At 37.9% G+C, this 24,187-nt stretch overlaps 1 protein-coding gene across 5 annotated transcripts in view; it reads right to left on the bottom strand.

The window, feature by feature from the left end:
• Window positions 1-24,187, bottom strand: part of Aff2 (ALF transcription elongation factor 2) — a 504,502-nt gene that overhangs the window by 113,430 nt on the left and 366,885 nt on the right. The window contains exon 1 of one of the 5 annotated variants that reach the window (XM_039100404.2): window positions 1,157-2,307. The exons of the other annotated variants lie outside the window; for them this stretch is intronic. Coding sequence (XP_038956332.1) covers window positions 1,157-1,158 — 2 coding nt within the window. The 5' untranslated portion in view covers window positions 1,159-2,307. Of the gene's footprint in view, window positions 1-1,156; window positions 2,308-24,187 lie in introns of those variants that run through there. 5 annotated transcript variants of the gene reach the window in all.

The raw sequence follows: 24,187 nt of genomic DNA, 5'->3' as shown, positions 1-24,187 counted from the left end.
AGGAAGAAAAATTTATTAAGAAAATTCACTTAGACAGTGGTAGTTACAGTCCAGGCAATAGATGGTAGTAGTAGGTTTCTACTCTCTAATTGGAATATCTAATATCTCCTCCTTTCCCCACTTCTTGGCAATACTCCTGCCTCAGCCTCCCAAATGCTGGGTTTTGGGCATAATGCATCAGACTAAGCATAGCTGATATTGTGCTCCAATAATATCCTTTAGGATCTTTGATTCCAGGTACTGCACTGTTTGTAGTACTCGCTTGTCTCTGGAAACAGGCCTGAGTAGCTTTATTCTCATTGGAAGGAAAATTTCACACTAAAATGCCACGATTTTGGGGTTATGCTTCTCATAATTTCTTAAGTTTCTAATCAGCCAAGAGCTGATTAGAGAAAGAAACCTTTGGGCATACCTCCAAAGTACCTCATGATCAGAAGGTGCTTCATTACTCATCTCCCAGATCAGCTTCAATTATTAAAGGATTAAGCAAAGAGCTCCTTTGTGGAGCTGGTCCCTTAATCTCCACCTAACCAACTCCTCAAAACTACTGAAGAATTTAGTTGGTGTTAAGGGCACTACAACTCACGTCTGCTTAAAATTACTTCACCTGAAATTAAACTTATTGGTGGCTAGGGCCAATACTTTACTTGTATCTGCAAACTCAAAGGCACTGACAACTGAACACTTTAACTGGAATGTTTCTAGAGAAAGGCTGAAGACAAGAGCTGTTTCCTGCATTGATATCACAGGCAGGGTTTCTTTTATGCTGATGCATAAAGAAATTACTTTTCATTTCCGATTATTTAAGCAAAATAGTCAGACTGGACAATTTAGGTTCAACTAAATTTTAACAACAGTGTTGCTCAGTTGTTTACACATATTCTACCAGATTTGTATGATCAGCTCTTTTTGCTGCCACTAAAAGTGACTCTTTACATTTCAAAGTACAAGGGGGTAAATTGCCTCATAACCCACATTGACAGGGCTTCAACTCTCTGCAATGCTACAGCTGGCATGTGTTGCCTATGACACATATAAATTGCATCAGTGAATGTATATACATACAAGATAGGACAATGTCAAGAACAAGTCTTGGCTGATTTACCTTTTAAAGCCACAAAGACTTATTTTCACATTTAAACTGTTTACTACTTACATGATGAACGTTAGGAAGAACAGCCGAAGTTACCTGCTCCTTTTAGATTCTTGGATTGGATCTACATACCCAAAGGGGTGTGCCAAATTCCAAGTGGCTCTGAGAAAACTTTAGAGTGAGTTATAGAATAGTCTGTAGCTGGGCTCTTCTGAACTGGAGCTCAGCAGATTTTTATGAGGAATTTCTATTCTTCAAGGACAGGGCAGGCTTTGTACCTCTGAAGAATCTGAGAAGCCATAGAAAACTGTCCTATGACAGCCTCCCACAGGAGATAGGAAGGCAAGTGGGAGATGGCCCTGAAGTCTATCATGTTTGTCTTCACTCTCTGAGAAGGGAGGATCACTAAGTGTTTCACTGAGATTCAGATTAGCTGCAGCTCAAGTTGCTGACTATGTGGTCTGTCTATATACCTTTAGTTCCCATGGTTGTATAGAAGACATATTTCCCACATTACCGTGCATCCTTAGCAGTTGGTAACTACATCTTACTGTACCTCCCTTGTAGATTCATGCTGAATATATTATATATTCATTTCACAGGGCATATATAATATCATATTTAATTTCTAGCAAAGACTAGGAAATGTATTATTATATAGGAGATAAGATCTAATAGATTTATTTTTCTGTTAAGAATGATATATATGAACTAAGATGGCATAGTAATGCAGCACCCCTTCAAGTCCAAGGATATAGACTGGCAAGAACTAGCCAATGTTCCTTAGCTTACCGAGTTCCTTTCTGGTACTATGGTTTCTGAATGCAGTAAAGTTCCTGGCTTATGAAATCATCTTTGCCTGAAGTCAGATAGACTGAAGCTCAAATCTTCACTAGCCAATTTACTTTATTCAAACCCCTTGAACTCTTGAGTGCCTAAGTGAATTGGGAACCATGATATACCACCTTAGTATATAGTTTCAAATATTAAATGAGATACTCAATATTGAACACTTACCATAAAAGAATTGGCCAATCTTTATCAGTCCTTGTGATTATTGACTCACAGTATTCCAGTTTAAATTACAATGAATACATCAAATACAATTCTGTTTAAAAAATGAGCTTCATGTTAAAATAAAACCCAGATGGTGAAGAGCTGCATCCTTTCACACGACTACACATCAGAAACCTCAGGAAACTATATTATTTTCTCAAGTTTTTCGATTTTAAACTATGTAAGTCTACACAAAATGCAACTGAATTTTAGACCACAAAATATACTAACCAATTACTTTCAATGGTTTTGTTGTTTTATTTTGTCATTTTGATTTTAAATTTCATTCTTTTCTCATATATTACATTCTGACCACAGTTTCCTTCTGTCCTCCAGTCCTACCCAAACCTCCTGTCTCCCACAAATCCACTCCCCCTTCATTTCCCAGGGACTCCCAGAAATATCAACTAAACAAGGCAATAGACTAGGCACAAATCCTCACATCAAGGCTTGATGAGACAACCAGTAGGAGGAAAGGGTCCCAAAGGCAGGCAAATGAGTCAGAGACAGTTCCTACTACCACTGTTAGGAGTCCCAAAGGAACACCAAGCTACACAAGCATATCACAAGATGTAGGGGTCCTATCTCAGAATCATATAGGCTCATTTTTTTCTCCCTCCCAAGTAAGATTGAGGCATCCTCACTTGGACCCTTCAGCTTGTTTCACATAGGCTCTTAATGTTTATTTTCATGATATATCCATGCCATCACCAAGCAAAATGATATAAACATATGATAATAAAAAATAGTATCTTATTTGATACAGCTCCAGAATGTTTCCAGATCCCTACTTTCAAAAAAAAAATTAGGTCAAGAAGAAAGAATTCATTCTATATAAGGAATGTGTAATGGTAAAGCATGAACTTCAACATTGGTTTCCATAAGTATGTCCATATTTGCATTAATACTTGAATATATATTTTAAAACAGAATTGGAAATTTAAGTGTTCTGATTCATTTTTAAGCAGAAAAACAGACTGGTATAATCCATTGGTAATATTTTTTAATAATTACACCAGTTTATATTATTATGCTTTGTACAGTTCAGAGAATGGTCTACCATAGCCATGTTTTTTGTTTGAAATGAGTAAAAGCAGCCAATAGTGAAGATAACAACACACAGAGTAAAATATCATCAAATTGATGTTTACAACATCTAGGTGAACTCAACTAAGGAAATGCTGTTAAAACTCTCACCCAAGTTATTAGTATGAGACTTGTTTTAGGAATAAGACTTTCTGTATACTCTCCATAGATTGACTTTCAATAGTAAAATATTATTATTATTACTTAGTAACAATAATCTAGAAAATATTGAACACAGAAAATAAAAGCATCTAAATGAATCACAAAAGACATCATATTAGTTTGTTTTTTCTTAGCCTGTCTATATCACTGTAACTGGAAAGAAAAAATAAAATCAAGGGTACCAAAGGCTCAGTGGGCAGAAACAAGAGCAGATAACAGGCATGCAGCAAATAAGTCTGAAGAAGAAAAAGAATATTCTATTTCATTTAGAGAAAAGCAGGCTAGGAGATGTTGCACAGACACAGAAAGCATTAAGATTCAACATGGCCCTCGTCTTGTCTCCTGCCTGAAGAAAACAAAATCCTCCCTTATAATGACAAATCCAACAAACTGTTGAAATTGAAGCAGTTGTTGCTATATGCGTTGCAGAGAGGGACTTCAGCATAGAGGAAAAAGCAAAAATACCTGATGTGCTGATTTGGTGCAAAACAGTGGATTTTTAAAAATTCCCTGATCATGAGAAATTCCGGAACCTTTTCTTATCTGCTTGGCCTTGCCCCAGTCCCAAATTCTCCATTGTTGGTTTAAGATGTAACACTTTAATGAATGATTTGGCCTTGAGACTGCTACTTTTTCTGATCATGTACTCAGGCACTTAGCATGCTGCTTGCAACTTCCCAGCTGTTAAGAGTTCTGAGACCAGCAGGTACCAGCCCACAGCAAGGGGAGAGGAAGGGGCTTAGCTCTTCTTGCTCATCTGTAACTCTGAAAAACTCTTAAGTACACCTCAAGCTGAAAATGGACACAATGACTTTTTTCTTCCATGTCCTCGAAAGCTGCTGTATCATTGTTTCTAGCTGTTGCTCCTGCACACTGTCTGGCAGCTGGTAATCCTATGCTTTGGTATCAGGTTGGGAACTGTGTTTTTCCAGACTTCTCCTTGGGATCTTGCAAATTAAGATAAGACTTTAGGCCAGATCAATCAATGACCAAGGGGCCAACCCTAGATAGGCAGGCTCACCTGAAGCCATGCTGAAGAGATAGATGACGCAATTAAGTTTTGAATTAGGGGCTTAGAGTTTCATCAAGACCAAACCACACCTTCTCACTTATCATACCAATAATTTACTATTACCAGAGACTTCAAAACATCTGCATATGCTGGGTGAGTTTGAAGAAAAAGAAATGGAAACATATAAAGAGAGAAGAAGTGCCAGAAAATTTTTTACAATCAAAAGTAGCTTGCCTGCCAAGGGCCAATGTTCCATATTCTTTTAAAACCAGTGAATCATGGAAGACTGTGAGGTCAGATTCCAGCCAATAGTGATAAGACACATTTACCACCTGCATTAGAATAAAAGCCAAGTGAACTTCCCTATCCTGCTGTGCTTACTAACCCAGTTTGGGTCATGGCACACACTGTTTTTGCAAAAGAAAGGGGCAATGCTAACCTAAAAATTTTAAACCAATTTAAACATTTTAGAGATATCGAATATAAATTTTACAAATAATCTTAAGGGGATGAAAAGCCGTACTGTCCATTTTCAAAAACCATCAAGCATTAAAGCACACCCTCATTCTATTGACAGTCAGGATTATCTGCAGGAGTCATAAATACAGAGATGCCAGTTAATGTAACGCAAAATTTGATCACACTGTTTTAACAAAGTAAGAATTGCTTTATAAGAGGCTCCATAATGTCTCCACTATATTTCCCTAAGTAACAGTCTAAGACATACATTCCCCCAGAGAATTCAATGTTCATGCTGAAGCTCTTGACTTCAAGGCCATTTTTGCATTGGGCTATATAATACAGAAGAATTTTTTTTAACATTTTGAGTAATGGGACTGATATAATTTAATGGCTCCTTCTGTGCATGTTAAATGAGTTGCATGATATATTAAGCTTTTGTAGAAGATTTGTTTATACTATAAATTGTAGTACATGGCATAATAACATTGTAGTAGAAGGCAGCCATGTTGAGTCATTCTGGCCATCTCTTTCCAAATTTCAACAGTGCAAATGAATTCTCTGTGTCTCAACACAACCTGAGTTTTTCTAAATGCAATGGCCTTTCTGTGATACATATAAGGCTAGCATCTTAGTACTGCCACTGAACCCTACAAAAGGACTGACCAGGTGGTCTGAGAGGATTCTCAAGATAGGGAATGGTTTGCTACAGAAAAGTGACATTGGTACATAGCTGTTGTGCTAATGTATTAACAGAAATCCAGGTTTTTAAATTAAGTTTGAGAGACTCCCCAAAAGTCATGCTAAGTAGATGAGAACCACATATTGAATGAATGAATGTGTGTGTGTTTGTGTGTGTGAGCAAGACCACATATTGATGGACTACATTTAAAGTAAGTAAACAGGTAGACACAAAAAGTAGCAAGGACTCTGGTTGTCAGAAGATGAGTGGAGGTAAACCAAGGAGTAGCCACTAATGTTAGAGAGATTCTTTGGGCTGGTAAAAATGGAGTTGGAAAATGGCGCTGGTTCATACTGCATGAGTATACTAAATAGCACTGAATTATACACTTTCAAGTGGTGAGTTTTATAGTATTGCATATCAAAAAGGCTGATTGTAAAATTCTGACTCACAGCTGGCCACAGGGAGGAGAGGTAGAATGTCAACCAATACCTTCCAGCTGCCATATTCCTGATCTCTCTAGTTGCTGCCCCGCATGACTGGGATTGGCAGATTGTCTCAGATGCACCCTGACATCTACAGAGAAATGTAGAAAATGAAGCCAGTTTGCCAACACAATCCCTTTCTCTCTCCATTTTTGTACATTGAAATTCCAATTGATGCAGCCACTACAAGCCACACTGTGGGGGAAAAAACAGCTTTATCCTTTCTGAGTGAGATAAAGCACTGCATTAAAGATGCAGCTGTTAGGATGGCGTGCATACCAAGCCAGGATCTCATCCACAGAGACTCCTCTACGCTTCTTGACTTCAGGATCTTCAGACCTGACTCTAATGATGAAAGGAATTTATGTAATCACTGGCTCCTTCTAGGCAGTACCAATTTCCTGTGCCTATACCCAAGAAGCCCTACAGACATGCAAGCATTTAACACAGACTGACAATGCCCATGAGCTGCTTTAATTGGAGTGCGGGGCTGGGAAAAGGAAACCCATATTTTAGTGGAGTAGAAGGATGAGGTTATTTATTTGGCAGTTGTACCAAGGGATTCCCAAAGCACAAGTGAGACAGGCACGCTTCTATCTCAGCACAGGAAAGGTAGCTGTCTGCCCTGGTCTTTAGTGTGGCTGCCTGGATGATAGCAGTTTCTCCTAGTCTCCCATCAGCTAATTTATTTTCTAGGCTGTGACACTTAGGATTAAGTTTACTCCTATGAGGGCCAAGCCCCAAGAATACAGGACCTACATGAATGCAAACGTCACAGATCACTCTTAAATTGAGTTTCTTGAGCCTGAGAGATAGATAATTGTTGTTTAATCCTCTCCTGATTGCCTGTCCTCTAACCTTCACAACCTCAGATTCAATATTGGGAAGCTGTCTATGTTCTTTTTCATGCAGAGGAGATCCCTCCACAAACACATACTCCAATAACAAGCAACTGTGTTTCTACTGATTATCAGCACTGTAAATTCTTTGCCTGTCTTGCAACTCTACAGATATTATTGTCATCTCCCCCCTGCGACCTTGCAATCCCAGATCTGGACAAAGAAAACACCCAGGGAAACTTGGAGGGATGATGTCTTGTCCACAGGCCTCTTCTCTGTGACTATGAAGGTCAGAGTGCCTTCAGTCTAGGACCAAGTAAGGAACAACCAATTGCCCTGTTGTTTTGCACTATGGGTGTTTCCATGTATCTTTCTTGACTTTGGTTATTTTTAAACACCCACTCATTCATCGTGGCCAAATCAGCTTGGAACTCTCTACCAGACTTGAATCTGACAGCGATACCTGCTGTTGTTTAATAAAAACCTGCATTCTACCCATTTACCTTACCTCAGTTTGACAGCTTCACAATAACTATCTTCCTTTGAAATAAAACTGATTTAGTGGAGAAAGAATGTGGGACAGCAACATGATCTGTCTCTTGATCTCCAGTGGGTTCTCTTGGCATAGTGTGATATCATGAAGCCAGAGAATGAACTTCCACAAGGAAAAAAAAAATGATGGTCAAAATCCAGGAACAATTAAGAACATAATAGAGTAGAACTGTTTGCAAAGAAAGTGGGATCAACTTCTGCAAATATTGTCTTTACAAGGAAAAGGAAAGTATACCATTTTCTTAGAAAATTTCATCAATTACCTAAGCATTGCTAGGGCGGGTTTTCTTAACTGAGTGATTATGGTAACTGTTATTGGGTAATTACCATTTGCAGATGGCTTGGACTTAGCTCCTTAACCCTATGTCATTTTGAGATATTAGAGAAGAAGGAAGTTCATGGGAGTTTTGGAGACAGGAGAGGGATCTGTGGTATGTAACTAAGTATCTGACAACTGCTATAATCTGAGAGTCATTAAAATTTGCAAATTCGTGAAGTGGTATTTTCAGCATTTGAACTGTGTTTTCCATCTTCACACACTCAATTCCAACCCTCAGTACCTTGGATTATAACCTGTTCAGAAGACAGGGATTGAAGGTATTACAGTAGATTCCAAAGCAAAGAAATGGACATGCATAAGAGGAACATGTGAAGAGAGACACAGGAAGCAGACAGCCATGGGTACAAGCCTAGAAGAGAGGTGTCAAACACATCCTTGCCTCAACAGACCTCATAGACAGGATATCTTATATTAATGCCTTGATTTTTAGATTCCTAGCCTGGAGAATTGTGAGACAATATATCACTATGATTTCGAGCATCCCAGCTTGAGGTTACCACATATAGTTCCTAGTTTCTATGAGTACTAGTTACTCTTCTATTGCTGTGATAAAGCGACATGACCATGACTTATAGAAGGGCTTTACTTGAGGTCTATAAGTTCCAGAGTGTTAAGAGTCCATGATAGTGGAGCAAAGGCATGGCAACGGTAATGGCTGACAGACCATGTTTTAAACAACAAGCAGGAGGCAGAGAGAGAGAGCTCACTACAAACCTCAAAGCCCATTCCCAGAGACATACTTCCTCCAGCAATGCTGTACCTCTTAATCTTTAACAAACAGTCACCAAAAGGGAAACAAATAGAATGGTATTTAGAATATCAAGTCAAAGCGCATTGTATAGCAAGTGGGCAGAGGGGAGGAAAGTAGGGGGAAGTGCTCACAAAGAGCAATTGGAGGAGTGGAACAGTTCCTACCTCCCCTTTCTCTTTCCACTTTGCTGGGGAGACAAATGTGGCCAAGTGTAGCCCATACATTCATGCTGCCCAAATTAGCTCACATTTGTTTCCTTGTATTTAGTTAGTGACTGCTGAGGGCTCCACTCCATATTACTCTCATCAGGGAAAAACACAGAGTTTTCCCTGAGACTAATAGGAGGCATCTCATTCAAACCACTGTGCCAGGTCCTCAAATTACGTTGTTGAGGCAATATGTTTATATCTCAAATAGGTATATTTTAATCTACCTCCCATCCATATCATTACATATAAAACAGAAACTTTATGGATATGATGTAAGTGTTCACAGCAAACAGCAACTAAATTGACACATAGATAGCATGATCAATTTTCTTAAGTAGAAAATAACTGAAATGTAAGTCATCTAGACTTCTTGAGTTCAAATCTCATCAAAACTCCAACTCAAAGCCCATTGTAGCCTCTACCCCCTTTGAGAGACTGTCATAGTCTAAGAGCTATTATTCATTGGCTTTTAGATATCTCATTTGCTTTCACCTTTGCTAGTTAGAAAGCTGGATTTTATTCCTAGGTACTTATGCCAGTACCATCTCATGGCATCTCTTTCAAGTATGTGACATTTTAAAACTTAATCATTCCCGGATCATGAGTTGTATCCTCTAGAAAGATTAAAGTGTCACCCCTTGAAACATTCTAGGCCAAAGACTTCAGAGGTAGTGCTGAGTCACACAGCATGATGGACCAAATACCAGAGAAGAGGACATAAGGGAAAATCTCATCAGGATGATTACTGTGCATGTAGAAATTATGGGCTACAATTTAGCTTGTCTTCTCTTTAGCAAAGATGGAGAGAAAGGGAGGAGGTAGGGGCTGTTCTGAGTTCCATTCCTCCATTTGCCCCCTGTTAGATTTCACCTTCTCCATGCTTTCTTCCCCTCTACCTACATGCACAAATGCTCCATTTTTGTACATTCCTCTCCATCTCCTAGCTGTTGTAATCTATGATCCTCACTCCTCCAGCTACATCTTCAGCCTAGCATACTCCTAATGAGTTCATCTTTCAAATCTAAGTCTGCCACAAATGGCTCAAGCCCAAATAAATTAAAACTGGACTTACTTTTTCCTTCTGTTGTTTATGGCTGTGTACATGTATTCATTCATCACTCCTTTATTCTTTATTTCTATCTATCTAAATATTATTAAATTTTCAACTTTGTGAATTTGTTTTGTGGTAGGTAGGTAATTATTATCATAGTAAAATAATACTTTGTATAATTTGTTGCTTTAAAATGGACTGTATGTTGCCTTTTAGAGCATTCACAATATTGGGCAATTATGACCATTATTGAGTTCTAGAACATGTCATAATTGTAGACACATCTTATAACTTTTGACTATGTAAATTTTAGCTATCACTCACCAAATCGCTATATAGCTTCCTACACTCAAGTCCTAGACAACTCCTTATCTGTTTTCCATCTATAGAAAGTAGTCTACCCTAGTAGACATCTTGTATGAATGAAGCTGTGTGCCTTTGTGTCTGGCTTCCTTCATTAAACATTCTGTTTCTGGTTCATTGACAGTGTATGATGATATTTCATTCTTTTTTTTTTATTAACTTGAGTATTTCTTATATACATTTTGAGTATTATTCCCTTTCCCGGTTTCCGGGCAAACATCCCCCTAATCCCTCCCCCTCCCCTTCTCTATGGGTGTTCATTCTTATGCTTTCATTTTTCCTCCTTTTTTATGCTTTGCATGTTTGTGCAACCTCTAAAAATCATGTAAAAATTTAACCCTTGATGCATTGCCATTATAAGGCAGGGACTCTTAGGCTTCAGAGAATCTTTGGATTAAGGGCATGGATAGGATTACAGGTGTTCCTCAATTCATGATAGTATTTCTTGATAATTCCATGACAAATACAAAACGGCAGTAGAACAGCCATTTAATATACTGAAAATAAGAGCTATAAATAGACAATTTGTAAAAATGGTGGGATTGGAAAACACAGAGAATAATATTTAATAAATACCACAGCAACACAATATCAGTTGTTTGCAATTCGATCTAGTGGATGGATGAGAGTTATAGCCTGCTGCTACAGCCAAGCATGTGAAGAGAGGTATTGATACCTGGGAAAAATATCAAAATCCAAAATTTGAAGCATAATTTCAGTTTCCATTGAATATTTTTTATAAAATCATAAGGGTCTAATGGTTAACTGGACCCATTGTAAGTCAGATCACTAGCAACACTTTATAAAAAAATTGAGGCTTTGCCAGAGCCTCACCAATATACACGCATATGCTCACAGCCAACCATTAGACTGAGCACAGGGACCCCAATGGAAGAGTTTTGGGAAGGACTGAAGGATCTGAAGGGGTTTGCAACCCCATAGGAAGAACAACAATGTCAACCAACCAGACACCCCAAAGCTCCCAGGGACTAAACCACCAACCAAAGAGTACACATGGAGGGATCCATGACTCCAGCTGCTTATGTAGCAGGGGATGGCCTTGTCAGACATCAATGGGAGGGTAAGCTCTTGGTTCTGTGAAGGCTGCGATGTCCCAGTGTAGGGGAATGCAATGGCTGAGAGGCAGGAGTGGGTTGGTGGATGGGGTAGCACCCTCAGGGAAGCGGACAGAGGGATGGGATAGGGGATTTGCAGAGGGGAAATCAGGAAAGGACATACCATTTGAAATGTAAATAAATAAAAATCAACAAAAAAACTTAACTGGAAGTAGCTAAGTCCTTTGATCTCACTTGCCTTGAGAGAACATCTTCTTTCTCCCTGATGGAGGATATAGGATAAAGGTGCTAACTTGAAAGTCAACACAATTCTTAGTAGACACTAAACATGCTACAGCCTTGGTCTTGGACTATCTATCTAGTTGCCAACTATGAAAATATATTTCTACCCTTTGTGAATTGTTGTTTAGGTACTTTGATGTTACTCATTCCTAAAATATCCCTAAAAAGCCACTGTCTCCATACATTACCAAGCAAACAAAACTTGGGATCATTTCAAAGTTTTACTTACCTTTGTTTTGTCAGTCACTCACTTCCTGTGATGAGAATTCACATGATCATCCTCTAGTCTGCTGCCACATATTTCAAGATTTCAGTATCTCTCACCTGAACCAGAGTGATGTTTCAGAAAGATAACTCTTGTCTGGTAATTCTCTTGACTAAGATACTGTAAGGGTAGCAAAGGCTAAAGCTACTAAAATCAGGGTTTTTTGGGGGGCAAAATATATGAATAGTAGTGTGGCTCTAAAGGAAGTAGTGTCTTGGCCATGTGGAGGAGGTTGCTAGGAAGTTCTCAAACTGGGGCAGTTCAATGCTAGCTGTTATTTTGATATACCAGAGGAGGGCTATGATCGTGGGTGAGTTGTAGTCTCAGCATCAGAGTGTGCTGATGGCCAGGCTTGCACGATGGAAAGGGGTGAGAAGAACTTCATCAGGCATTTAGGGCTCTGACTAAACTTATATTTCCACTTGTGGGATGTCCTTGATGGAAAAGAAGATGCCTGGAAAGGTACATAATACAGGGGGGCTCAGAGGAGATTCTAGAATATGGACATGAACTCACAATTGCTAGGAGATATGCCCTTTGGCAAGGAGAGGACAATGTACCTTTGATACTTGAACTAGTCATATTGTATCTGGTGTGATTTCTACTTGAGGTAGACATGCCAGGATTCCTTAAGTTAGGAATCTTTGTGTGCAATTCTAAGAGCCATAGAGGACAAGGATTTCTAGAGTACTATAGAGAAACAGACATCAAAACCCATGCAGTATAAAAAGGTATGGCCAGGTGTTAGCAAGAACAGATTCCAGAACACATATTTCCTATATCTCTGCATTATGTGAATATATAAGACCTTTAGAATCTGTGCATCTTTTCATACCTAAGATGCTGCTGTTAACTTTAAGGAAACTATTGTTCGGCTTATCTATATAATATTGGTGCTAATTGTTACAGGATTAAAAATATCAAATATAGACTTGTGATTTCTCACACTTGTGAGTTTTGATGGACATTCCTTGGTGGTATTTAATTTTGTAGATGCAATCTCTTTGTCTTCCTGACAGAAAACAAAGAGTTTGGGGGAGAATAATCTAAATATAAGACCCTTCCTAGCTCTTCAGAAATGAAAGTCAACATGGCACAATAGAAGGAAATCTGGCATATTCCTAAAATGCCACATGTGAAACACATGTGAAAGCCATTTTCCTCCTTATTAGTTCTCAATTGAATAAATGTAGACTAAGCATTTTGACATAACTCCAAAGCTTAAAATTATAGAAAAATTAGAATTTGCAGAAACTTAAAGCACATCTCTATGAAGGCTTTGTATGTAATATTTATTAGAATGTAGCTACAAGCTGTTTTTCCATCATGTATAATCTTGAGCGCCACTCACATGAGCACTAGTTTATAATAATATATCACTTTCCCCAAGATGTCCATATTCTCAGTAGACTGCTAACTTCTCAGGAAGTAATGGTAGTTTACCAGGGTTGATGCCAGCGCCAAACATCTTCTGGCTTATGTTGACATCTAGATTTGCTATGATGGTTTTTCTCATGTTTAAGTATGGCTTCATTTCTCCTTTTTTTAAAACCTGCTCTTTGAAGCAGTAACAGACTAACATAAAAGTGTCTATCATTCTATCACATTGGTTGTTTAGTACTAACTATATATTGTTTTATTAAAAACAAAAGCCAATGTATACCTTAGGAAAACAATCTAACTAGGCTGACAGCTTAGACATGTGAAGTCCTTTGTTGAGGGGAGGGTTACAAATAATCCCAGAAGCCTTAAAAACACAAATTTACCTACACTAAGTCCTGTCTTGAGAACAACTCCAGGAATCAGGAAGGGCAGTAGCCATAGAAATAACCTTGTCAATCCCTCTGCCAGCAAACAGCAATAATGACAGTTAAGGTTTCTCTCTACCTCCGCCTCTGCCTTTCCCTTTCCTCTCCTCTCTTTCCTCTCCCCTCTCCCTTTTCTGCTTTCTTCTCTCCCTTCTTCCCTCTCTTGGCCATTCTCCTCTTTCCATATACATTGTACTCAAACTTCCAGCTCATTTTACAAGGGCCTAAATATCAGACAGCAATTCACTTTAGTCTCTGCTAATGGAGTCTCATAAACTTATAAGAGGTTCTGAATACTTCTCTTGCTAGTCAGTCCCACTATTCCTGCTTACTCTACTATAAATTCATAGTTATCTCATTGTGACAAAGAGATGCTTTCATGAAGTCTGTGGCATACTGGCTAAGAAAAGAGGTGGCAAAGATAAAGCACAGGGACACAGGCTTCTTGCTTCTCCTGTATTCTCCATGATGCCTCATTTTTTCAAAAATAACGTGTATTGTTGCTCAAATAAATGGTTTTTGTTTTGTCTCTGAAAAAAGTCCTGGTGGGGTAAAGGACAGTGGGCTGCTGTTTAATTGAACCTATTCTGTGTCCACAAAGGCATTTGGTGATGCAAATGCAGGTGGTCCTGCTGTTTCTTTTTCCCTTTATAAAGTGGCCTTTCAATGTGTGTTTGGGACAGGACAAGACCCTGGTGACTCCCACCTTGTTTTACTCTGTGTGGCCCTAAGAGGAATTTCATTATTCCAGGGCAGCTTTATAATAACATGTTATCACAGACAGTACCTATGCTAGTCTGCTGTACTTTGTACTTTGAGAGATTTGCAGAATTCATCATAGACTGGGAAGACCATTTTATCTAGCAAAGTAGTCCTTTAATTTGGATGTTTCTCTGGATTCCATTATAAAGTCTTTGTCCTTTCACTTCAAAGTAAACAAACACAAGCACTGATCTTTAGAGAGCTATCAAATTTTACTGTAAAACACATTATTGCCCTATCATTTTCTTGAGTTCTCTAATAAAGTTATTTCACATTATTCAATTTGTGACCTGCCTTGTGCAGTGAAATGTCATGATTCTTCTCAGAGTGAGTTAAGAGTCTCATAAGAAGTAGAAAAATAAATGGATTTAAAGCATGATGGAGTCCCGGCTGCTAGCAGGCTGTAAATTGTTCTATTTTAAACATTTGAATTGGGCACACTTAAAATACAAGGGTGTATTTCTTCAGTATTCATGTTTTTCCCTTGACTTTTTCCAATGTTTCACCCATCAAATGATGAGAGAGAGCTTGTCTGGACAAATTACAGTTAATGGTACCTAATGATGCCTAAATACAATGGACTGGTTTTCTGATTTGTTTTACTTTTGCCAGAAAGAATGAAAGTATTACATGGACAACCATCATGGTGCTTGCAAAATTATGTCCCACCTCAATGGTAGGAAATATAAAGCTTGGTCTGGTTTATAAAACAATCCTTGTAATTTATATTTATGTTTTATTTAATCCACTCTATTAGCTTGAGCTAGGAATGAATTATAAAATATATCTCACAGACACAATTTGCCAAACTATGCCAAATTAATCTGCACAAGTTTACACCTGTGTTTCTAGGACTCTAGAATGAATACTGATGAAAAATAAATTTACTTATACTGTAGTACTTGTGGAATTTGGAAGATTTAACTTTAAATAACAACACCTAAGTTCTCAGAGGAAATAATGCCATCTATACTATCTACACCCGCTTAACACTGTAAGTTTTCAAGTTTTAAAAAAGAATTTGAAGATGTAAAGAAGTCTTTTCATCTTTGGCAGATCCAAAGTAATTCACTTGGATCTCCAACAAATTACCACTGGGTGTTGGTATAAACAGACAGATCAGTTGCCCATTTAAAGGAAATCTACTCAACTTTGAAGTAGGGAAACCAGAAGTTTGAAATGCACTGATTCCTCTACTTAAATCACTTTGAAAACAGTATTCTTTGTTGACCACACAAAAATGCTAATGATTTGTTCCCAGTGTACTGGATCTTCACAAAGCACTTGGACTACACTGAGTATATATATTTGAGACTTTCCTTGCTACTGCTACTGGTTAATTTATTTTTTTTCTCTTGGCTTTCATCAAATCCCAGCCAGAGTCAATAGAATGCAGTTAGGAAACACCTACCCCAAGGCCCATCTGGGGCTGATTTGTGAATAAAGTTTCAGCTTCTAAGAAAATGATTGCTATTTTTCATTATAGATAAAAATCATCTCTCCCGTAGACTCTTATATTTCCTGCTTCCTTGCTCCCATTGCCCTCTCTTTCCTTGTGAATGAGGACAGAACATCAAGAGGAAGCACTGTTCACACTGAGTGGCATTCTTGCATTGTGATTACCTCAACTGTAGAAACTAAACTCATGTCTGTATTTGTTCTTTGATCTGTCCTCAAATATGATATAGACTTGGCCATACATAGTGACATTTTATTGCTGTTCATTTAAGTGGTTTTAAGCATGTACCTTTTGCTCTGTCTATATTGTTTTTTTCAGTCTGATTGTCTGAAGCCTCCATGAGTAGACAAGTCATCTGCCATGGTTTACAAGTATGAAATGCAGCCGGACAGTCATTTCCTAACCCAAGAATCCATGGCAATGTAAAGTGAGTTTGTTTTGTGAATGGTTAGTTCAGATAGATTTGGTGTGTGACTGTTGGCTACGTTTGTTCAGCAGTTTCCAACCTCGAGGAGGGAAGGTACAGTCTTATAAATGACAATTTCATTCCAGCCTTGTAACACTTTATATTTCTATTTTCTTTATGATATGACTCATAGTTCTACTACCAAGTTTCAGAATTAAACATGCCAGGTTATAAATTAAATGCTATTTAAAAATGTTTATAAAATGTGTAAACTGGTGATATTACAAATAAAAATATCCACATAAAATTTAAAGTTAATCCCAGAAATAAAATTTTTAATATTTATCTTCCCCATGATAAACAGTAGTTTTTAATAGTCTAACTATAGCTACTAGATAATTTCTCTCTACACCCCCAGGATACATAATGCTGTATTGACTTTACATCAGGAATAAACACTATGAAAAATATTTTATTGGCAAACAATTAAACAGTCAACTAATCAGAACTTATTTCATTTCGTTTACTCAATAAATATTTTAGGTATTTTCCTATCAAATCAACTAATTACCTATGATCAGGCTTCAGATATAAATGAGGTAAAACAATGAAAATTATTAGTTGCTTGTATATTATTATTGCGAAATTTGTCCAACATTAATGTTTAAGCTAATAAAATAATTAAAGTGATAATTAAATGGAGTACCATGCACACAAAACACTCTTTGCTCGACATATGTAGATCAGAATACCAGCTCTCTTTTATCATGTCACAATAGGAGACTGTCAAGACTGTGCTGCAATAAAGGACACATTCTGGGCTTGGTTAAAATGAAGAGTTAGGTGCACAGAGAGAGCTACATCAGCTCTGCATGCCTGCAGCTCTGCAGTGTGTGCCTGATGCACACAGTGAAAAGCACAGAGAGATGCGAGACTGGAAGGCTCTGACTCTGTGCAACGCAGTAGTGTCTCACAACATTTCAAATTCTCTTCTTACTTGTGATGTTTTCCTTAGTTTCATGTTAGGGGAGCATGCATTCAACTAGCCCATTCTCACAGAGGGAAGGAGAAGACAGTTCTGAGCTGGCTTGGGAGGCTGCAGCAAGGCAAGTGGAGAAGACATAATTTAAAGTGGGCGACCATGTGTTAAGTTTTGAGAGTTGACTTCATTACCGCATTTTCAATAGTACTAGCATTCAAAGTGCTCTCAAAAGTCACTAGGATAATAGTACTATTATCTTTCTTGGCGGTATCTAATATAAAAAACCTGCTAAGCACTTCTAGTCCTAAGCACATCTAGTCCTTGGTTTTAGAAAGAAATGGCAGCAAATTATCTCCTGAGAATGTGTGAGAAGGCTGTGTTCTTTCTCTATTCAGCTTGCTTTTCTCCCTAGTGAGGGAAGATGCTCAGGAGCCAACAACCCGGGAGACAATGTACAGTTGCAGGTGGTCTGGCAGGGAGGGAGAAAGAAAGAAAGAAAAAGAAACAGACAAAAGGCTTTACATAAAAGAAATCTTCTGGGGAAACTTGGTGGGATTTCAGAACACCCTCCATATTATCAGTACAAAAATGAAGCTCCTTGAGTTTTGAATGCAAATTGTCTGTGATTTCACTTATCTGCTTGAATGGAACATTTGATTTAAAACAGACTCTCTGACAACTAGAGGAAAGGTGAGTGAAGGTGGCAAGATACAAATCAATGAGCAGCTACATTCTAGGTAGCTACTGACGCTGTACAAGCACAGAGAACTCACAAAGACGCACTCATCAACATTAGTATGGACCAAACTATTCCACAGTATTTAGATAGGTATTCTGAGGAAAAAAATTCTATGGCCAAATCAGTTTGGGAAACATTTCACATTCTACACCCATCCTCTTGTAGAGACACAGTGAACATTAGCATATTAAAAGCTCAAAGAATTCCTACAATGAAAAGACTTGTTGGGTTTTTGTTTAACCCACTGCTCCCCAAATATATTGTATCAAAAATTTGGAGGGAGGGAGAAAAGAAAAAAAAAAACAAATAGTATTTCTAAGTAACCATTTCCTGTCTGGACATTTAGTAAGTATTAATGTGGGTGTTTCATTCTTTAAAATAAGTTCATCATATGCATAGACATAACTGACTGTGAACTGAGGTTATTTCTTTCCCTCTGATTTTACTTGCCTCAAACATTCACATCGCTGATATGGTATAAATGAAACAACACATCCAGAGCTTCCAAAGAAAGACATTTGATGTTAATAGGGGGAGATTCTAATTCCACTAGATAAAACTTCCCCATTGGTTCATAGATGAGGGTTAGTCTTTTCACCTTTAATAGTACCCAGCAACACAAACATAAATCTTTTTTTTTTGAGTCACAGATAAATTTTAAGAAGGTAAAATTTTGAGAGGGGAAAATTAAGAGGCAACTCCATTTATGAAGTCTGAAAGTTCTTTATAAATAAGAACCCCAGGATCGACCTTTGTATAATCAATTCAGAATCATTTTTGATAAAGTTTTAAATTTGGATTCCACATGGAAAGGTAAAAATCTGTTAAATGTAGCTCTGGGGGTGAGTGCTTTAAATGCTTGGATTTATTTTAGGGGCAGAGGCATGAGTTTCTCAAAAAAAAAAAAGACCCTTAGAAGAATAAAGAATAAAAGCAGTCAATCTCAGTAGCACCAGAGTATTCCTGTCTGATTTGACCCTCTCTCAACAAAGATAGAACAATTTGCTTTAAAAATATTACTCAGCTATCAAAAACAACGAGTCTATGAAATTCGTAGGCAAATGGTTGGAACTGGAAAATATCATCCTGAGTGAGCTAACCCAATCACAGAAAGACATACATGGTATGCACTCATTGATAAGTGGCTATTAGCCCAAATGCTTGAATTACCCTAGATCCCTAGAACAAACGAAACTCAAGACGGATGATCAAAATGTGAATGCTTCACTCCTTCTTTAAATGAGGAAAAAGAATACCCTTGGCTGGGAAGGGAGAGGCAAAGATTAAAACAGAGACTGAAGGAACACCCATTCAGAGCCTGCCCCACAGGTGGCCCATACATATACAGCCACCCAATTGGACAAGATGGATGAAGCAAAGAAGTGCAGACCGACAGGAGCCGGATGTAGATTGCTCCTGAGAGACACAGCCAGAATACAGCAAATACAGAGGCGAATGCCAGCAGCAAACCACTGAACTGAGAATAGGTCCCCCGTTGAAGGAATCAGAGAAAGAACTGGAAGAGCTTGAAGGGGCTCGAGACCCCAAAAGTACAACAATGTCAAGCAACCAGAGCTTCCAGGGACTAAGCCACTACCTAAAGACTATATATGGACTGACCCTGGACTCTGACCCCATAGGTAGCAATGAATATCCTAGTAAGAGCACCAGTGGAAGGGGAAGCCCTGGGTCCTGCTAAGACTGAACCCCCAGTGAACTAGACTATGGGGGGAGGGCGGCAATGGGGGGAGGGTTGGGAGGGGAACACCCATAAGGAAGGGGAGGGGGGAGGGGGATTTTGCCCGGAAACCGGGAAAGGGAATAACACTTGAAATGTATATAAGAAATACTCAAGTTAATAAAAAAAAAATGATACTAGCCACCACTCCATATAAGACATTATTGTGAAAGAACAAGTCATGTCCTCTGTCTTCAAGAGGCACTGCACTTAGAGTTCCTGGGCAGACAGACATCAAGTGATGCTATATAACCCAGCCCTGCTGAGTTTCTAGTGCTGGTTTGTTTGCTTCTAATGGACTCCAGGTAAGCACTGTGCCTTGGCTCCAAGGATTCACTAGAGAGCTCTTTCTCTCTCACTCTCTCTCTCTCTCTCTCTCTCTCTCTCTCTCTCTCTCTCTCTCTCTCTCTCTCTCATCTCTTGAGGTATGACACACCATGCTTTCTGTATATTTTACAGTGGCTGCCATATCCTGAACACTCAAAATTGCATCCCATCTCAAAAGGTACTCTTGAAAACTGGTCGAATTTTCTCAGTAATTTATTGTTCGACTTTTCAGCTCATGCTATGTGTCCATGAACCAGACAAACTTAAGAAGGGACTGAAGGATTAGGTTCCCGTGAGAACAAGAACAAGACCATGGTTGATTGACTGCCGCTGAAATAGGGCATTTCTCTAATTATGAATGAGCATTATGGAACTACCTCTGAGGCAGCCTGTGGCATCTCCATCTCCACTTGTGTTAACAAAAACTGGTTGAATAGAAATGATTAATATTAATGTTGAAGAAACTATAAACCACGGACTATATTTTTTATAAAATAGCATTTGTTTTTTATCTTATGCAAGCAAGCATCAATTTGCACAATAGATTTATTGCTGAAAACTGCAAGTAAATTGATGTTTTGAAAATTAAGCCAGTTTGTAAATGGAGGAGATGGGCCTAGAATTTACAGGAAAACTGTGGCCAACTATTTTTAAAGTGAAGGATTCGTTTTAAGGGTGAAAAAGTACTTTTTTATATATTAGAAAATATATGCTGGAATCTTTGTGACAGCTTTGTGTCAAGTGGGAAAACATCTATATACAGCTTTTCTTTTTCTCTCCCACATAAAATGACGTTTCATAATGATTTAATAATATACTTCATGCAGCCAATCTACAGCATAATAGGGTAGGAACATGCATGTGTACTTCCTCAAATTGTTTTTCAGACATTTGCAACAATTCATCCACTTTATTGTTTGCTTTCTATTAAAAAAGTGAAATTCTACTTATAGGAAGCTGTGCTCCAAAATCTTTGTATCTATGGATCCCTGCCACCTTGGAATTAAACAAAGATTTTTATGCTATATGTTAAATCTTGAGAAACTACGTAATGGCTTTAGAGCTAAAGTGCTCTCAAATGTTTACAATGTGCATGATAAGGCATCTCATCTATCATATCCCTCTTGTTGAGGGGACCTCATCAATTTTTCTACATTGAATTAAGAGACAATAAACCTTAATTTAGATATGATTTGTAAAACCACATCACTTTATTTCAGACCTATAATTTTTAGTGAAAGCAATAGAAAGGTGCATGCTTAAGAACGGCTATTATTCCAGCATATTTTAATGGGGAGACTTTAACAGAAAATAACATGAAAATGTGTTTATTTACACTAGTGTACTTATTCTGCTTATGACTTCAGGCTCATAATAAAGCTGTCAGTAGTAAATGCTCTGGGTGTAAAATGCCAAGTTATATGGTAAGCTAGAAGGATTTAATTGAACCTCTTTTGATTCTACTCTAGGAAGTTAATTTATGTCACATTCAGAATCAAATTGCTAAAGACATTGCTTTGCTCAAAATCATTATCTTCTAAAATGAGTTTAGACCTTTACTTAATATGCCACTTAGCTAAATTTCTTACTGTGTACTTTTTCTAACAGGAGAACAAAAGAGTATCCTATTGGGCCTAAAGAAAACATTCTAAAATACACACAAATTTTTTAAACAGTGTACATCGACTTTATGGCAATAGGCTCTTTACTGAGTACTTAGGAATGAGGGAAATAGCACCTCAGTGGATTATTTTTCATAGTTCACTCAGCAATGTGTTTACTATGTCAGTTTCAATTACGTACTTATATATTTTGATATACAGTGTGTTCTACAGTGTGTGCCTTTTGAGATTCCATTCTTATTTTTAAAACCTATTTAAATATTACTTTATTTTTCCTCCCAGCAAAAAGGGAGCTTATTTCTCAGGGGACTCGTAGTCAAGCCTGATAATAATTAAAGGGAGACTCTGAAATGTCTTTTTAGACCATGGAAAGAGGAACAGATATGTGGAATCAAGAATAATATGACAAGGCAAGGGGATAGACTGTTTGTTTCATAGAACGAAAGCTTATTTGCACTTTGTACCCAGATGATTTCCCTTATGCATTCAAAGACCTAGAAATTTCAAAAATGATTCTGTTTACCTCATTAGAAATCTGGCAACACTCTTATGGTATTGCAAGTATAGTCATTCACAAATAAAATAAACCAAGCTATAAGCTTTGGCTCAAAGATGATTACAACAGTGGGTTTAGAATACAAAATGCTTTTGGTCAAGTTACCGTTCTCTACTGTTTTCTCTTGTGCCCCTGTGTTATCTCTGGAGAGGTATTGCTACCATCCAGGACAATTGAGTTCAAGTGGACTCTGGGTTTACAAATTGTATGAGCAGGCAGGAAGGACAGGTTTTAAGGGCTATTTTGAAATCAGTCAAACACAAGAAAATTCATGGACTTGTTGTTATAAACCATAATAATTTGAGATTCAGTACATGAACATTACTAATTCGACAGTAAAGTGTGGGTGACAATAATGAATGCATACCATTGACTTGCAACAAGCTAATTTTTTGGATATTTTATTTATTTGCATTTCAAATGTTATCCCTTTCCCCATTTCCCCTGTGGGAACCCCCATCCCATCCTCCCCCACCCACTCATGCACTTCCTCTTCTCTGCCCTGACATTCCTTTATACTGGGTCATCAAGCTTTCACAGGACCAAGGCCTTCTCCTCCCACTGATGTTCACCAAGGCCATCCTCTGCTACATATGCAGCTGGAGCCATGGGTGCCTCAATGTGTGCTCTTTGGTTGATGTCACCAGTTAATTTGATAGTAGATATGAAACATGCAATATCAATCCTAGCAGTTAATTTGTCTTATCTCTTACTTTTTAATACAACCAGGAAATAAAGGTAAATTGTCACTGTGATAATGTGCTATAGTAACATCTAAGAATAATAAGGTGTTCAGTATAAAAGTGTATGTATGTATGTATGCATGCATATATTTAAGGCAATTTATTTTATTTTATTTATTTATTTATTTATTTATTTATTTATTAACTTGAGTATTTCTTATATACATTTCAAGTGTTATTCCCTTTCCCGGTTTCCGGGCAAACATCCCCCTCCCCCCTCCCCTTCCTTATGGGTGTTCCCCTCCCAACCCTCCCCCCATTCTTATTTGCATTATTATAAACCAAGACTTCAGACAGAACTACTCCTCTCAAAGTTCTCTCCTATCTCCAGTGGATGAGAATTTCCATAGCTCTACTTCCTTAGCCAAAATTAACGAATATTCTCTAATAAGTTGAATTTGCTTGATATCTGCGATATGTAGAATTATGTTAACTTTCTTGAAAGTTTTACACTGAAATTGTTCCTTTCTGCTAGTTAGAAACATACAACAATGTCTTCTTATTGGCATGTAAGAAAGGAAAAGAGGAAAGGGAAGGATAATGAAAGAAAAGAAGAGGATGAAGAAAAACAGAGGAAAGGAGAAAAGAGAGAGGGTCTAAAGCACAGTTTCTCAACCTGTGGGCCACGGCTCCTGGGAGTCTAATAACCCTTTGTCAAGGATTGCCTAAGATCATGAGAAAATACAGATATTTATATTGTGATTCATAACAGTAGAAAATTACATTTATGATGTAGCTATGAAAATAATGTTATGATTGGGCATCACTGCAACATGGTGAACGGTATTAAACTGTCACAGCACTAAAAAGATTGAGAATCACTGATCTAAAGAAAGAAAAGCATGTTGCCTTAGAGCTATGGAACCACAGATGCATTTATAACTTACTGCAAAGGCTACAATGCCATGCTTCCCTTGGGACAGAAAGGTATAATGAAAATCCTAAAATTACCATTGTCTCGTTTCTTCATCTTCTTGAGAGGTAAGATACATCATATTTCTTGTTTTACTTCTCAGACTTGGAGAACAGTCATAGAATTCAAGTCTTTATGCTACAGGGTTATCTGTGACCACATGTCTTCTTGAACCGAAAATCCGTCAATCTGTTTCTCCACATTGTACAGATACCCAGATGCCTAGACATAATAGTCTGTCCATTAACTGTACCTGACATTTATGCCCTTGGTATAGTGAAGTTCAGCAGTACCTTTCTATCCTTACATCTTTATTGTGCCTCTTGGCTTCCTGCCACCATGAATACTGAACAACATGGTTCTTTCTGA

The sequence above is a fragment of the Rattus norvegicus genome, chromosome X (assembly GCF_036323735.1).
Source record: "Rattus norvegicus strain BN/NHsdMcwi chromosome X, GRCr8, whole genome shotgun sequence".
Classification (NCBI taxonomy): Eukaryota; Metazoa; Chordata; class Mammalia; order Rodentia; family Muridae; genus Rattus; species Rattus norvegicus.
The sequence above is the reverse complement of the archived record's forward strand: the minus strand, read 5'-3'. Positions and strand labels throughout refer to the sequence as shown.